General features: G+C 36.6%; 2 protein-coding genes across 3 annotated transcripts in view; both read left to right on the top strand.

Moving 5' to 3' along the window:
- LOC107550463 (adenosine receptor A1-like) overlaps positions 1 to 5,835 on the top strand; it is a 20,453-nt gene extending 14,618 nt beyond the window's left edge. The window contains exon 2 of the mRNA XM_016231746.1: positions 4,730 to 5,835. Coding sequence (XP_016087232.1) covers positions 4,730 to 5,417 — 688 coding nt within the window. The 3' untranslated portion in view covers positions 5,418 to 5,835. The remainder of the gene's footprint in view (positions 1 to 4,729) is intronic.
- A 5,353-nt stretch (positions 5,836 to 11,188) lies between these two features.
- Positions 11,189 to 16,561, top strand: dclre1b (DNA cross-link repair 1B). 2 transcript variants are annotated; one of them, XM_016231758.1, is made up of 5 exons: positions 11,189 to 11,433; positions 11,819 to 12,054; positions 13,601 to 13,766; positions 13,907 to 14,089; positions 15,090 to 16,561. In XM_016231758.1, exons 2-5 carry the CDS (start codon positions 11,863 to 11,865, stop codon positions 16,250 to 16,252), a joined length of 1,704 nt encoding a protein of 567 aa, XP_016087244.1. In that variant the 5' UTR covers positions 11,189 to 11,433; positions 11,819 to 11,862; the 3' UTR covers positions 16,253 to 16,561. The 2 variants fall into 2 exon arrangements, with proteins under 2 accessions (XP_016087244.1, XP_016087243.1); XM_016231757.1 differs by having other exon boundaries at positions 11,189 to 11,514.
- The last annotated feature ends 1,502 nt before the right edge of the window (positions 16,562 to 18,063 follow it).

Genomic DNA, 18,063 nt, shown 5'->3' with positions numbered 1-18,063 from the left:
TTAAATCTACTTTATCTATGTTTATCTTTTTTTTCTTTTTTTTTTTAAAAACAACAAAAAACAAACAAACACTAGCTTTCTATTTTTTTCTATTCTATCTACTTGTTTTTCTTTGTGCCTGTGTGTGTATATGTATGTATGTATATGTGTATATATATATATATATATGTATATATATATTAGGGATGCACGATATATCGGCCACCATATCGGTATCGGCCGATAAATGCTCATTTTTTCTGTTATCGGTATCGGCCTGATAAGAAAATTTGGCCGATATCTTAAAGCCGATAAATAATGCATTATTTCCTTCAGAGACACTTCAGATGCGCGCTGTTCGTTTGCAGCCTTTTGTGCAATTGTACGTTGTAATATTGTGTTTATTTGATGTATATCTGATTTATCTCATATAGAATGCGTTTGGTTAAGTTAAAAGAGCGCTTCAGTTTACCGGTGATCGTCTTTAGCTCAGCGCACGCAGCTCAAACAGCAGTGCACAACATTAATAACTATGATTGGGAATGTTGTGTATATAACATTATATACAATTCTGTTTTATTGATCTGTGGCGCATTCATTTTGATTATTTACACGTGTAATGATGTCCAGTGACTTGTTTGCATTATTTATGCATTATTTTATTTATTTGTAAGGCTTTTTTATGACTAAATTTGGTAATTGGAGAGTAAAAATATTTTTAAAACGTACACCGTTCAAACTAGGCTGCTTATGTTGAAGTGTTTGGGAAAACATGTGGCTTTTAATGATGAGACCTTTTTTGTAATCAGGCTCTCAAAAAGTATATAACAATTTGGATATAGATTTATCGGCCAACATATCGGTTATCGGCTTTCAAAAATAAAGAATAATCGGTTATCGGTATCGGCCAAAATTTTCATATCGGTGCATCCCTAATTTTTGTCATAGATTATGGTTATATATTTTTTTCGTTTGTTATTTTTCTTTATAATGAAGTTGTCTATATTTAGTAGATTGTGTGTAACACACAAAAGAGTGACGATCAGGTCAACACCAAGCAGAAACCTTCCGGTCTCTCTCGTGAAACCAACAAAGAAGTGACTAAAACTGCAATTCTCGACTGGCCGCTAGAGGCTGGCTCCAAAATGGAGTCAGTCCCATAGACTCCCCATGTTAAAATGCCCAACTTTACAGCAGAAAAAAAATATGTTTACAGCCTGGTACAAAAAGTGGTTTTGGTCTATATAGCTAATTTTGCCCTTCATGACAACTGTGAGGGGGTGAATTTTTTTATAACTCATCTGTTTAAATTATATTAAGCCTTAAAGTTCTGCATAATTAAGGGTGTGGCTACTTGAGTGACAGGTGGACTGCTGTCACCACCGTCGGGCTGGGCGGGTGTGGTTTCAGCAACCAGCTCCTGCCTCTTTGCCCATTTTCGATTATCCGCGCTGCCAAAATCGGCCAAGTTGGCTCCGCCCACTTTGAGCTTCAAAAACGCTCTTCACAAAAGAGCTAGGGTTTGCAGACAGTTATAAGAGTTGATGTTACAAATACGTCTTTTGAATATACTGTGTGAACTCATTGCCCCGTTAGCTCGGAGAGCTTTATTTTCCCTCCTCAATAAGTTTTGTCAGTTGTTTTTTTCACTGGTCTAATTAATTATATCTATATTATATAACTAAAATTAAATAACTGTAATTACAGATTTAGGTTAAATAAAGATGTCAGTCTTTGTTTTTATTCTTTTTTTCTTTTTCACATCAAAAACGGCAAGACAGCCCACAATTCAGCAAACATTTCAGAAACAAATCAAAGAAAAAATAAACAAATATTGTTGTTTCAAATATTTTGTATGTTGCTCAAAAATAAAATATATTGTGTTCAGTGGAAAAAGTTTTTTTTTGTTGTTGTTTGTTTTTTACCCAGACATTTAAAAATAACACATTTTAGAGCTGTAACAACAATACCGTGATCTTTTTGCTTAAGGTTATCATACCGTCAAAATCTCATACCGGCCCATGCCTAATAGTGTATATAAAGTGGGGTCCAATCACTTGAGACCAATTGCACAGAAAAAAGTTTTAGGATTTAAAACAAAATTATAATGATAAGATATAATAAGGGCAATAAATGGGAATACGTAAATGTAAAATATCAAATAAAAATTATGAATAAATATTTTGAATACTATTGAATACTACTCTGAAAGCTCCACTTCCACTTGCATAAAGATTAAAATTTTGGAAAAAAAATTTTTTTTGTAAATTTTACAATCAATCAAAGATCTGCTGAACCATTAATTTATAATAATAATCATATTGGCTACTGTCTGGCCAGACCGTTTTCAAGCAACATGCGGTTTATGTTGCTCAAGGGATACAGATGGAAGAAACTACATGCACGTGACCTAATAACATAATATGACTCATGCGTTTCTGTACTGCTTACACCATATGTGTGCACTATTTGCAGAGCTTACCATAAATTTTACAGTATATGGCACAAAGAATGTGTCTTTAAGTAAGTACAGTTTTTTTTTAGAACAGGTATTCTTCTTTGGTATATGTGCTTAATTTATTATTATTTTTAACCTTTTTTTGTTGCAGTTTCTTTTGTATTGTTTCTTGAACTGTCTATACTTCCTGCATATCACTTAATGTCAAGTTTCATGAGATAAATCATATCACTTTATCACATAAATACACTGTCCCAGCCAGATTAAGATTCCAACATGCACACACTATCTGCTTTTACGTTCTAACTACATCCTATTTGCAAGACTCTATGGCTAGGTTACTCTTTGTCCTCAGAGGAGTTAAACATACTCAGCATACTCAGCTAAAAGGCATTCCATTTTTAAAGATGCTTTTTGTGAGGCCAATATAGCTACTTCTGTGTTCTGTGCTCTTTTCTCAATTTAATGCATCAAACACGGGAGTCCTGTGTTCAAATCCTAGATGAGTTTATTCTATAATTTTGCATTTAATATTGTGATTTCACTGGCATGATTAATGATTACCATGACCAGTCCAGTACTATAAGCCAGAATTAACATAAAATCAGCCCATTTCAACACTTGTGTGAGGAGACTTGTGGGCAGACACATACCAGCATCAGTCTGAGGGAAGTACCCAACTTATTTCGCAACATGGAAGTAAGCTATTTTCTTTAATTGCGCAAGTGAATGACACAGGAAACCTAGCAAATTCAAGCTGTGGTCGCTCTTATGTAAAAAATTAGGTGGTTAGCACAGGGTGCTGCAAGGAAAAAGTTAACTCCTACAAAATTTATTTTGAAGAGTGAACACAATCCCATGAAGCTGTCGCGAATGAGCTATAGAGAAGTGAAGTGTGTCTGAGAAGTGTATAGAATAGCTGCCCTGAGTCACTGCCTGTCAGCTCTGCCAGGATCAACCACTGTGCGCAATAGATGAGAACGCAAGAGACTGAACAGAAGGCCTACTGTGGAGTCCAAAGGTGTGGGGGCAACGGCAGTTTTGCAAATTGCAAATCATATTGCCAGTATAATAATTTGAGTGAGAAGTTGAATACAGTATATTACCTTCTGAATAAATGATCTAATATATCATCAGTATATCTCACTGACATCAGTGCTCAATCTGTGTGAATTCTATGTAAATTCCATCCCTGTTATCCCAGCATGATCCCAGAATAATGGAAGGGTGAGCTGAAATAAAACTGACTAAAGTTCTACGGTCTACACCTTTTACTGATACAGAATGTAACGTTGCATTACAACCTACTGGCAGAAGACAGGGACAAATTAATTCATTTTATTTTATCCACTCTTCAATAATGCATATAGCTTTTATTCTGTATAAAGTGTAGTCATGCTTCACAGCTTTCCAAACACAACAATATATTTTTGCACAATCCGAAAACTGTTAATTTAATCATAGCAACTTAAAAACAAAGCAAACAGCACTTCTCTTGGACCTACAGTAAACTCTTATAAAAAGGTACAAAACCATCACTGGAGCATTTCTTTCCTGAAAGTGTATGCATGAGTGAAAACAGAGTAATAGGCTGTGGTTCTGGGCTGCACACAAATCATGCAAAGACTATTAATATTGAGATGAAAGAACAATTTATCATTTAACATTTCTGTTTTTACTTATTGCAGTTAATAAAAGCACGCTCAAGCAATGATTCAAGCCAAAACCATCTACTGAATCCCTGAACAAACAGGGTCTATTGACTCAGAGCACCTTTGTGTGGAATTCAGTCAGTCAGCTCCAGAGACTTGAAAGTCTGCCATTAAATCACAGGTACCTTTGTTCTGAACTCATTCACACAAAAGACAAGGAGTTTGGAGAGAGAGCTAGAATCTCAGATAAAAGACCGCATCTCAGAGAAGATGCAAGGATGAGATCGAGTGGGTGAGACTGAAACAAGCTTTCTGGTGGTGGTACTTTGTCACAATTTAGCTCTTAATTTAAGTTAGACAGCAGGTAAAAGCAGCTGGCTTTGGTCATCCAAAGATACCAAGAAGTACTTTGCAAGGTGACCCAGATTCTGTACCAGTAGTAATTACATAGAATTTAGCCTTTTATTTGATTGTAAAACTGATATTGTGGAGATACATGTTTTTTATTTTATTGTACAGTTTGTAGTTATAATATTGCTGAAATTGCAGTAATAATAATGTGTATCATAAGACACTGATTTAAATTTTTCTCAAAATTACAATGAAAACTTGTTTCACTCTTATTGTTTTTGTATTTCAGTTATAAGCGAGTGGTCACTCCCAAACGAGCTGGAATTGCAGTATTCGTGTGTTGGATGGTGGCCTTCATAGTCGGCTTGACTCCCATGCTTGGCTGGAACAATTTACACAACCTGCAACATAATAACAACGGTTCAATCGGCCCTGACCTCATCGTTACCTGCCAGTTTGAGAACGTCATCAGCATGGAGTACATGGTCTACTTCAACTTTTTCGGTTGGGTGCTTCCCCCTTTGCTTTTCATGCTCATCATTTACTCTGAAATCTTCTACATGATCCACAAGCAGCTAAATAAGAAGGTGTCCGGCCACTCTGAACCAAATAAGTATTATGACAAAGAACTGAAGCTGGCGAAGTCTCTGGCGCTAGTCCTTTTCTTGTTCGCTGTTAGCTGGCTTCCTCTCCACATTATGAACTGCATCACACTCTTCTGTCCGAAGTGTGAGAAGCCCATGTTCCTCATTTATATTGCAATTCTGCTCACGCATGGCAATTCTGCTGTCAACCCTATTGTTTATGCTTTCCGCATAAAAAAATTTCGTACTGCGTTCCAAAGGATCTGGAAGCAGTACTTCTGCTGCAAAGAGGCTCCTCCCCCTGAGAGCCAGCCAAGTGAGAGACTGGATAACAACCACTACATTGCTGCTGCCATCGTTGCTCCAGAACCTGCTTTGGAACATAACGTCTGACTGACATCGCAGGATTTTCTAAGGAGGTCGAATGGCTTCTGCTGGCTGGACGTCCAAAGCTGTCATGTCTTGGTTTGTCTCTTTTGAATGTAAATCAGAGCTCACCACAGACTCTTCTGGCTGAAATGTCCCTTTATTGGAATAATGAGACAGCATTACTTTAAAAAGCACCAAATGAGTCAAAATCATTTTGAAGCCACAGGTGTAAGTATCCACCCAGACTGGCCCAAAGACAGAATCCAATTGGTGGCCGAGGTATAATTCGTGTAGGTGTTTTACTTGCGCTTCTGCAAAGTTCACTTAATTTATCAGGATTTAGTTTCAATTTTAGCCTAGCTCCGTGTTCAATCTGACTAAAATTTAAAGTGATCATCAAATTTAGGTGATATTTCTAATTAAAAACTGATCACAAATATCGATTGTTCATTATTTATTTAGATATTTGATTATTCTGGAAATCCCATACTTTCAATTAATCATTCATTAATGACCTGGTATCGCTTAGTAATTCATGGTGAACACACTGCACACACTGGCCAGTTCTGTACTTACTCAGAGGATACAGGGTGATTAAATACCTTTAAGTAGGCTGCACCCTGCTAGCACATAACAAAAAGTGTCATTTCTCTCTATAATCATGAAAACTGTAACTTGTTAAGCCAGTGACGGTCAGAAATGGATGGGTCAAGAGGCAGTTGAGTAGATCTTCTCTTCAGATTAGAAAGTTTATCGTTTTGTTGCATGGAATCTGTTTTGTGTGAGTTCCTGACGTTTGGTTTCATGAAGAGATAATTTCACCTCTTACACAGTAAATCTTGCTTTATGAAGCAGCCTTGAAGGATGTTTTTAAATCAAATTATTTTGACAGTAAATATCATGCAATTAAATTATAAAGACATAAGGTATAATGTAATGTATTTGGTCTTGGCGGAATTGATCTGCTACGCTGCTGCTGCTGCGGCAGAGCAAATACCGAGACTTGCTACTACCAATACATTAGGGGTGGAACGGTTCAACTTACTCACGGTTCGGTTTGTATCACAGTTTTTAGAGTCACGGTTTCGGTACAGTTATGTTTAGGGAAAAACTATACTGTCAAATAAAAATAAAGAAAATAAGAATAATCTATCTAACTACAAGCAACAGCACAAATAAATACAATAGAGTAAAGATACAAATAAAATAAACAGTGATTTTCAGTTTTTTTTTAGGTAGGTCTAACATTAGTTTTTAGGTACAGAAATTGAATAAAGTAATGAAATGTAAAACAGCATTGTATATTTCACTGTATAAATTAAGATGAATCTTTATTAAATTTACAAAAGCTATTCAATCAAGAGCAGTGAGTGAATTCTTTGTTGTTGCTGTTTGAATAACATTAAGAAAGTGCTGTCACTTTAAGAGAATGCACTGATACAGTACGTTCAGCCGGCTATGTCGGCATTTTTACACAATTTTTGTGTGAATTTGTCCATTTAAACACGATACTTCAGAGAGAGCTTAATATCTGTGCGCGTTCTGGTTCTGAGGTGCGGGTTTGCGCACTTCGGATGAGCGCACGCACAAATCTTCTCAATGCGCGTGCGAGCTCGTGTCCTCTGGCTCTTAAATGTTTAAACTGGCAAAGCTTAAATGAGTTTAGTTTTAAACACAGATATCAACGTGTGCTGTTCAGGTCTCACCTGTGCGCGCGCGCAATCAGCAACCGGGTGATGACGGAATAAATGACTTCTCATATTCCATCATACGGCATTCGCATTGAACAAAAGTGAATGGTTTGTCCACGTCTTTTTTTTCCCATCGCTGTTGTTGTAATGTATTGGGAAGCCAGAATGCGCATCCATCAACAGAAAAATACATTAGCCGAACCCTGTTTGTTTTACGTGTTATTTATAGCAAACCATATTACAGATGCATTGTCAGATTTAAGTTGAACCGTGGTCCTAGCGCATGCCGAACCGTGTGAGGAGAACCGTATGGTTCGATTTTTTTCCATGAACCGTTCCACCCCTACAATACATCTACAACATGCTGCTGTGAGCATGTAAGAAATATTGCTGCTGCAAATATAACATACATGAAATAACCCCCATATAGCATATATGAATCACCTCGTAGCAGATCTATACAGGTGGAGCTGGGGAAGGTGGAGGATTTCTGAAGCAAGCTGCAACTGCTACAGCAAGCACTAGTCATATATTTGAATGTTGAGCAGCGAGCTCATTGGCTACCAATACAGGAGAGAACCAATCAGCTGTGCCATGTGATGATATCATTAGGTCAGATTGAGTTAGACCTATCGGACTGCGCCATCTAGAGTTTCATGCCAGAACTCTGTACATATCATCACCAGTTACTGGTTCAACATGAATGTATGCAAACAGATATCACAGCGCTGTACACTCTCAGGTTCTTGGATACTCTTCTTGTATTCTGAACCTTTGTGCACAATGACAGGAAGAGGATGTCAGAAATAGTGACAAGGAGGTGGACACAGGTTTTTCTTGTCCTATTATGGAGTGTCTCAGCACAGGTCTGTTATTGTGAAGGACACAAAAAAAATTTACTGCAGGAGGCTGACATTGGAATTTACTCACAGATGGAGTGAGGTTCTCTTGCCTTTTAGTAAAATTGTGTTTGTTTGTATGTGTGTGTGTGTGTGTGTGTGAGTGTATGTTTGGGTGCATATCATAACAAAACTGGAATTGTTTGAGGATATGAAGATACACTGAAGTCCTATATCCTTTTTTGGTGACCTGAAAAAATAAGCAAAACTGTCAATACCTAAGACTAAATCTCCACTGTTTGAATATATTCAGGGTTAATAAATAATCTAAACCAATACTGTATTACGTTTCCGTATTATAGCAGAATTTAGCTAAACTTGTTCCAGAATCATAATGATCAGTTTTAAAACAAAATAATTCTACACTACTGAATTACATTTTGACTTGTCTTTTTGGGTGAAGTAACCCCAATAAAGGTGAAGTGTGTAATTTTTGGGATGATAAAATGCTTTCTCCTGTCCCAACTATAAGTAAAGCCATTTGTTGGTTGATTTCCCTGAAAAGTTTAAACACTGTGGCTCTGAGGAGCCATCAAAACATTGCTCTGTTTGTTTGAGCATCCTGACCAGCTTGACTCCAACATCCTGACCGTGAGTTTGGGATGCCAATTGCACATGGGGGAGTGTTTGGGAATTATTTTTGCAGTTCTGTTTGGTCACTCTAGTGGCGTACAAATTACACACTTCGCTTGTCACACTAGTGTGGCGATTTTGATCTCACATGCGGATGAAATACCAGGTCTATACTGACATCAAAGCTGAACATGTATCTAATCTGTACATAGTAATTTTATGCACTCTGTCCAAGTACATTATGTTCATAATTGTTAAACAGACAGTTGTGGAATTACAATAATTTGTACATGAAATATTTAAGTAAATGGGAACAATGGGCTAATTCATTTTGCCATCTTGTTTTTACTTCACTGCAACAGACAGACAGTATAAATGAGTGGTATTGCATTGCCTGAATGAGCAGGTGTGAGCTTCCTGTTCCTGAACCCCATGCAGTTCTCAATGTGATCGAAAACAGAAATAATCACTTTACTATCAATGGAAATACTTCATCATCATTCATAATCATTCATCATCTTTACTGTCAGCATATTTGCCTTACTCTAGCGGTTGGTATCATCTTTTGCTTGTCTCATACTAATGAAAGACAATAAAAAAATCTAATTTAAAAATTACTCTTGTGGTAAATAATATCTTGAGTGAAAAGTAGACATTTAGCTCCAAATAAGCCTCTATTATGTCATTGTTCCTCTCATGCATGAGCATAAAGCAGCCAAGAAAGCAGTGAAGATTCTTGGTAGAAGTAACACAGGTCCCAGGGGTCCACATGTGTGGGTAGTGGGTTGGTTGGCACAGTTTTTATTTTTTATTGAATATCTCAAATGAAAAAAAATATTAACCCAATTTTGTGCAAACAAATGTTTTTAGGTAAAGACATACACATTAAATGTCATCAAATACTTTATTAATCTTGTTAATGCATAACTAAATTTATATTAATTAACATATTATGGAAATGGTTAATGGTTAAACAGCTATAGCTCTGAAATGGTAGCAACAAAAATATAAAAATATAAAACATGATTAATTTACAGTATGATGCTTTTTGCTCTTCCAGTTGCTTTTTTAACATATTAACAAAGTCTATTCTATTATTGTTATATGTGTGTATGCGTCAGTAAGTATGTAGAGGTAAATGATCATGCTACGAATGATTAATTAAAAGGAAATAATTACACATGATAAATGATTTTAGCTGCAACATAATTTATTACAGACTTCCAAATCCGGTTCCTATCTATATTAAATAACATGAATATATTTTAGATCCATCTTTAATTGCTGAGCAATATATTTTAGATATCTATCTGTAATCAATGAGTGGTTCAAGAGATCAAATTTCAGATGCATTCAGTAATGAAACAGAAGTTAACCCTGTGCCAACCTACAGTTTTCCCAATTGTGTATTAACCTATATCTTTAGTGTGGGTGTCGGTTCCTTGTATGCCTAGTCACAGTATGCTGGTGATATTCCCTATTAAATATCTATTTTAAGAATTCCTCAAGCTTTATAGTGATGTGCTAAAAAGGAATCAGGATACTCTGCGCTATATCAGTGTTATAGCGACCTCTAGTGGACTTAAAGGGTGCCGAATATAAAACAAAGCATGCTGTTAATCAGTGGTTCTCAAACCTCTCCATGAAGTACCCCCAGCACTGTACATTTTGTATGTCTCCCTATATCTGACACACTCACTTCAGGTCTTGCAGTCTCCACTAATGAGCTGATGAGTTGAATCAGGTGTGATAGATAAGGGAGACATACAAAATGTGCAGGGCAGGGGATACTCCAGGCAAGGTTTGAGAACCACTACTGTAAATAATAGACCAATTTTGCCAGGTTAAAAAATAAGCCTCAATCAAAAACATATTTTGGAGTAAAGATAATGACCACAATCAAAATACACAAAATCTAAATATATAGTGCAAATATATCTCATACAAGCGAAAATAGTTAAGCTAACACTTAACATATTAACACTAGACACCTTAAAGATAATGTAGACCAAAAATCTTTGTCATATCTTTATGTTAACATACTTTACTAGCCTTTGGTTTTGGAGCTTTGATGCAGTCATCATCTTCTCATGGTGCAAAAATAAACTGCTCCGGTCATGTGATAATTTGCACTAATCATGTGAAACTGCACATATTTAATTGAGACCCTTTTTCTTCTTCTCCATATTTGCAGGAAATGCACTAAAACATCAGTCAGTAAGATTTTTAGAGCTTTATAAATGAAAACCTTCTTGTGACCGGTGGGTTTAAATGCTTAAGTAAAAACATATCAGCTGCATTATATGTGAATTTATATCTCTCTACAACTGTCCACCAAAGTACAAACACGAAGAAAGAAAGAAAGAAAGAAAGAAAGAAAGAAAGAAAGAAAGAAAGAAAGAAAGAGAAAGAAAAAAAGAGACCACCATTAACATAAATAAAGCAAATGAACCGAAGCGGTATTTAAAAGCAACTTATTTTAAGTTTGAATGGCACTTAATATCATCCACTGTGATCAATAGTCGAAAAAATGTGACATGTTGAAGCAGTCGTTTCTATGACCATTTCTGGGCTGAGCTCAAGCAAAAAACACGAAACCTGCCCATCACGGAAGCCAGAGGCAAGAGCGCGTGCGCGAGCGCGACATGGAGGCGTGGACAGTAAACGTATTTTTTGGCGAACAAACGCGCCTCAAACGCCAGAGCTCGGGAGTGCCTTTCAAAGCGCGCTGAAATCTTTTGAATTTGTAAACATACCGCGACCCTCGTAAGCCCAATGCGCGGATTCAGCATGGCCCTCATCTGCACAAATACACCACTTCATCGTCTGCCCGGCTAACCGGCCTGCTAACACACTCGGGTGAACCAACCGTGACTGGCAAGCATGCATTTATCCTTTTTGACTGACTCTGTGTGCCAAAACAAAGAGATGTTCGTTTACTGCTAGCGCTGCTTGCTTGTAAGCTGTCAGTTACATTGTTACTTTACAAACCCTTGCTAGTGCATACTGAACATTGTGTTTATTTACATTAGTGACAGCTCTGCCACTGAAGTGACGCTTTTCAAACATCAACAAATCCAGTGAAACTGAAACACAGCTTTTGTTAACAAATCCCTTTAGGAATAAGCAGTAGATACCGTCTGAACACTTCACCGCAGCTCGATTTACATTAGTGACAGCTCTGCCACTGAAGTGACGCTTTTCAAACATCAACAAAATCCAGTGAAACTGAAACACAGCTTTTGTTAACAAATCCCTTTAGGAATAAGCAGTAGATACCGTCTGAACACTTCACCGCAGCTCAAAATGAACGGAAAAGTCCTACCAGACACTCCAATAGCTGTAGACTGCTGGCAGCTCCGCAAGTGCCATCACGTCCGTCTGTTCTTCTTGTCTCACATGCACTCGGATCACACCTCTGGCCTGTCATCCAGCTGGAGTCACAGGCACATATACTGCTCTCCTCTCACTGCCAGACTGCTCCAGAGCAAACTCAAGGTGAGGCCAAGCAGCTAGGTTGTCTGGGGGAAATTTGAAAGAAAAATTATTATTTTTTATTGTTATTTTAGTATTATTTGTGTGCTATTACAGTATTTATTGATATTTAGATTATATTGTTATCAGTTATAATTTTAGTTTACGTTTTAGTAATTTTGTTATATGCTTTAATCGGATTTGTTTAAATATTCTATATAGGTTCATTTTTATTTGAGTTTCAGTCATTTTAGTATTTAAGCCTATTTATTTCAGTTAGTTGCCAAATGAACCTTTCTTGTCTTTTTTAAGTGTAACTTTCTCACCTAATATTTATATTTCTTTATCGTTTTAGTTAACAATGACAAAATTAAAGTAACATTTTATTTATATAGCACTTTTATAGCTACAGCGCACAAAGTGCTTTACACAATATAAAAACACAGTCAAAAAAGATACATTTATGAAGAGCTATATACAATATATGATGATGTAAAAAGATCAAACCCCAAAAAACATCACAAAATATTAAAATCAACTGTATAAAAAAAAAATCCATAAACTGGAATAATGTTTATAATGAACAGTGCTTTACAAATAAATGTGATTCTAAATAAATAATAGTGGGTCCCACATAAAGGTTTGAAAACTTCCGGTCTAGAAAACAGTGGATGAATACCCACACTTGCAGTCAATGCACTTGACGACTTCTATATGATGATGCAAAAAGATCAAACCCCAAAAAACATCACAAAATATTAAAGTCAACTGTATAAAAAAAAAAATCCATAAACTGGAATAATGTTTATAATGAACAGTGCTTTACAAATAAATGTGATTCTAAATAAATAATAGTGGGTCCCACATAAAGGTTTGAAAACTTCCGGTCTAGAAAACAGTGGATGAATACCCACACTTGCAGTCAATGCATTTGACGACTTTTATGATGTATTTCCTGTATTTGGCCCAAGTGTTCAAGTGAACATGAAGACCACAAGTGTGTGAAGAACTTCTCATTACCTGATGGGACACACCTACAGTGTTGTAAAACTGCAAGCATTACAGAACTTTATTTTTATTTTCAATACTCTGCATTTTAAAATGAACTTCTAAATGTTTGTTCAGTAGTCCCTATAACAGATTACAAAATTTAATTTGTGGTGCTTCTAATTAAGTGATAAAAAGCAGTTGAAAATGTTGTACAAAATAAATATACTAATTTTTGCACCAATAAAACATGCAACACTTTGTTTTTCTACCAAATTGCATGATGGGATACACTAAGCCTCAAATACCGCTCTGGAGCAGTATTCGAGATAGTGTGCGTTAAGGGTGCTGCGCTTTAGCATTTTTAAGACCTGGGACGGTCTTGCGCACTTACTTCCTGTCGTGTGTGCTCCCAAGTGTCCAAGAGTGCAAGTGTGGGTATTTGGACAGGGCAAAATTCCATTGATGTTTAATCCTCCCCGAGTCCTAAAATCCAGATGAATTCATAAATGCATACTTTTGTCTGCTAAACGGCTGAAACTTGAAGGAATTACAAATTGTGCCCTGTTGTTGTGTTCCACAGGTCAAAGAGAAATGGATTCGTCCATTGGAGATTGGGGAAGCTCATATGTTGCTGCTGGATGATCTTGGAAAAGAACGACTGACCGTTACTCTAATAGATGCCAATCACTGTCCTGGGGCAGTTATGTTTCTCTTTGAGGGATACTTTGGCACCAGACTCTACACTGGTGTGTGTCGGGAGGAGAACATTTATATTATGGAAATGTGCTATAATCTAATAGTTTTTCTTAAGAAAGAACATTATTGAAATTCACTGTCACATACTGAGATTACATTTTAATGATACTGTTATTGTGTTTTATCTCAGGTGATTTCCGTTACACCCCATCTATGCTCAGAGAGCAGTGTCTGAGGAATACCACTACCATTGATGTGCTGTATCTGGACAACACAAACTGTGACCCCACTCGAGCCGTACCTTCTCGTCAACGAGCCACTCAGCAAATTAAAGAGATCATTAGGGCTCATCCTGGATATGCTGTGGTTATTGGTGAGACTCAGACTACAAAAAATGTAACCGATTTAAATCAGATCAGGCAATAAAGGCCTGTCTACATCAAGTACGATAAGGTTTTAGTAATCATTCTAATTCCATGAGAATTGGGAAGGCCACACCACAGCTGTAATGATAACGATATAGAGGAATGATGTTGTTAGAATCACTTTGTTAAAATGAATTTCTACTTCAAACTAATTTTGTTCTTTTGAACTTTCTATTCATCAAAGAAAAACTTTTGATTCATTCTAAAAATGTATCACATTTTCCACAAAAAATGTCAACGCTGATAATTAGAAATGTTTTTTGAGCACCAAATCAGCATATTAAAATGATTTCTGAAGGAACATGTGACACTGAAGACTGAAGTAATGGCTGCTGAAAATTCAGTTTGTCATGTTGCCAATTCTTTGCCATCACAGGAATAAATTACTTGAATTACTTACCATGGTGAGCATAAGTATGGAAGCCTGTTTCCACCACTGAAAAAATAAAAAAGGTAAAGGTAAAAAAAAAAAAAAAAAAAAAAAAAAAAGTCAGAATTGCGCGTTTATATCTCACAATTCTGAGAAAAAGGTTAGAATTACAAGTTTGTATCAGGCAATTCTGAGAAAAAAGTCAGAATTAAAAGATAAAATGTCGCAATTACCTTTTTTATTCAGTGGTGGATACGGGTTTCCATACATAAGAGACATTTCAAAAACATGAAATAAATCATAAACCCCCAAATTTTTGACCAGTAGAGCAAATATTTATTTATTATTATCTTTACATAATTATTAAGATACTTATCATATTACTGTATTAATATAACTTAATTTAATAAGTAATATATATTAAAATACTTATTTTTTATATGTATCTTATACATGTCATATTGATTCATTAACGTCATATAGTTGTGCTGATAGAAAACATACTGTGAAAAGTGACTGAATTAATCTCAATGGATCTCCATTGCAATAATTATTAAGAGTCTGTTACCTGTTATTAGGTCTTTACTCTCTGGGTAAAGAGTCCCTGCTGGTGGAGCTGGCTATGGAGTTTAAAACATGGGTGGAGGTGCATAGAGAGCGTCTGGAAACCTTGCGTGTTCTGGAGCTCCCTGACGTTTTCACCACTGACTCTGGTGCGGGCCGCATTCGTGTGGTCTCTCAGTCTATGATCAATGCTTCCAACCTGCAGGCGTGGAATAAAGTGCAGCCTACCATCGCTATATTGCCCACCAGCCGCCCCATGATCTCCTGTCACACTAATGTGTATGTGGTGCCTTACTCTGACCATTCTTCCTACCAGGAGCTGGAGGACTTTGTGTCAGCCCTGCGTCCCATCTCACTGGTGCCCATTGTGGGCAACTGTCTGCCTTATTTTTCTTCTCTTCTAAACCCCTGCAGAAAAAAGGCAAAAGAGGTGGTGATTCCAGAGTCGGTCAAGCACTACATGATGACCAATTCTAATATTCAGACCTCCACAAATGGCATTACAAACATGCTTCAAAGAACCTCGCAGCCAGAGTCTCGCGGTGTGGTGTTCGAATCTCCAGAGTCCAAAATAAGCCGACTTAGTCACGATGATGGGGATTCTGAAACAGATCAAGACTCCGACTGCATTCTTCTAGACATGAGCACCAACTCCTACTCTCGAGAGAATGGCCCACACAACAAACGTTTGAAACCCATCCAAGTTGCATCCGAAGATGTCGTCACAATTGGCAGCAGCCTTCCATCAGATGACAATGAATCTATTAGTACACTTACAGATATAAGATCATCTGACCACAGCTCTGTGTACGAATGTGAGCACGAAAGTCTGGCAAAGTCATCCAAGGGGAAGAGTCCTCAAATGGGCAGCACCAATTCTAGAGAGAGGTGCTCTTCGATGGACAGCATCAGTATTCACGACCAAACCTGTATTACCGCTGCGCTTACACCCCCTGAAACACGATCGGTGGCCGCTGCCTTGACCTTCACATTACAGCGAGAGCAGATTGAGCAGTTGCTCCTTGAGAACTTCATCATACCTGCTGAACAACTTAAAGGTGACCAGATGTTGTGGGGAGTTCATGAAGAGATTCGCCTTACTCCGGTTGATCTTCCTAAACCAGCTGGTGATCCTCTTGAAGCAGCTATAAAGACATTCAAATCTAAATGTGATTAAGCAAGCACTTAAAGTATGCGTAATGTTTATGTGAAAGTTTAATTATGTATCATTGTAATTTAGATGTTAACAGTATTGTGGTTAAATCTACTAATAATTAACACTGTGCCGAGTACTTATATACTCTTCTTCACATTGTTTTTCTTCATTTCTTTTGAGCCCAAAACTGTTGGTGTTATTGGTAATACTGATGGTATTATTTTCACAATGTGGATGCTGAGGTTCAACATGTTTTGCATGCATTTGTTATCTTATGTAGCATCACAAAGCACCTTACTGTGTAGATTTGTTTTCAGATTTGATCAAATCCTATTAAAAGTGTTTCTGGTTTTTCTGGGTCAAAATTGTCTTATTTACGTATCAGCTTTTTGCTTTTGATAAACTTTATTTAGGTTTTACTTAAAGGATAAGAATTTTGTAGACCTTCTAAACAATAAAAAAATATATATTTTTGAATAACATCCAAATAACCTTTAATTTAATATGAGAAATGTTTGGCAGAATGAAACAGATGGGCATGAGATGGAAAACCTGTGCATGTTGTGACACATAACAGACCAATCATTTCAAGGTTATTAAAGTAATAGCTCTTGCTGGTATTTTCAAATTAGCATCAAATTCTTTTGGAATATTCTCTTTGAATCATACAGTCTGAGACTTTATTAGTTGCTCAAGGCATTAAACATAAATAGGATAAAATGCCCTTAAGTAATACTTTGATTAATCTGCCATCTACTTTCTTATTTAAAGTTTCTTTTAGGGCAGTGATTTTCAGAGATTTAACTTTTGCACCATTCAAATCAGACACATTGTTCACAAGAACTAGTGAAGCTTGTGTGCAGTGTATTCTCATTTTGGTATTCTCTTGTTTGTGTGTTTTAATAATGAATAGGCTCTTGGTTTAACCAGTAGGTGGCAGAGTAGTTCAATACTCTAAAACACAGCCATACATTGTCTAGTAATGTACATAGTAATGTGGAATAAATGCAGGAAAATATACTGAATTAATCTTATTGATTTAAGTTGCCTACAAAAAGTTAGAAATTATGTTTTTATGATAGTACTGATTATGTGCACAGCATAATTCTATTAAATTTTGACTAAACTCAAAATCTAAATACTATTTGTTTAAATTGAAATGACTAGTAATTTAAGATCCCACTGACAGTCTGATTAGATTAGCAGACATTAGAGAAGCAGCCCTTCTTCATCTCAGTCTGTCAGAAGTTCTTTCCTCACAGATGGGTATGAGTCTAAAAAACCTTCAACCAATTACACACAGAAAAAAACAACTGATGTCTGTGACAGATTCATCACAGTTTTATCAGATATTTCTGTTTCCTCAGATAAACGTATATGTTCAAAGAAGAGACAGCCTATTTAAAGTTTCACCTAAACAATTCCTTTGTGTGAACAGATTATCCAGGAGGATTTGTCCATGTCACTGATACCACTGCTTCATATTCAGAGAGATATGAATAAAATAAGAGCGGATCAATGTCTAATTTATTTCTATCATACCTCGGATAGAGAAGTCAGAGGTCTGTCATTTAGTATTCACCAGCTTGTGACAATACCTGTCATACATATTTAGGTAGTCCAAACACTTCTGTTTACCATTGTATCCACGTACTGTGGGATTGCATGCAAGTGATTGGGCTTGCATGCTGCTTTGCGAGGAAATATACGACTAAAGCCAGGCTGTCCTGTAGCCGTGATGTTTAATTCACCTCTGGTTTCTGCACACGCTCACTATGCTCATAAAGGATGAATGGTTTGATGCATCAGGGGGACTCTTTGCATTCCAGATA

This window comes from Sinocyclocheilus grahami, unplaced genomic scaffold (genome assembly GCF_001515645.1).
Source record: "Sinocyclocheilus grahami isolate Dianchi unplaced genomic scaffold, SAMN03320097.WGS_v1.1 scaffold399.1, whole genome shotgun sequence".
NCBI lineage: Eukaryota > Metazoa > Chordata > Actinopteri > Cypriniformes > Cyprinidae > Sinocyclocheilus > Sinocyclocheilus grahami.
This window is presented reverse-complemented; position numbering and strand designations above follow the sequence as displayed.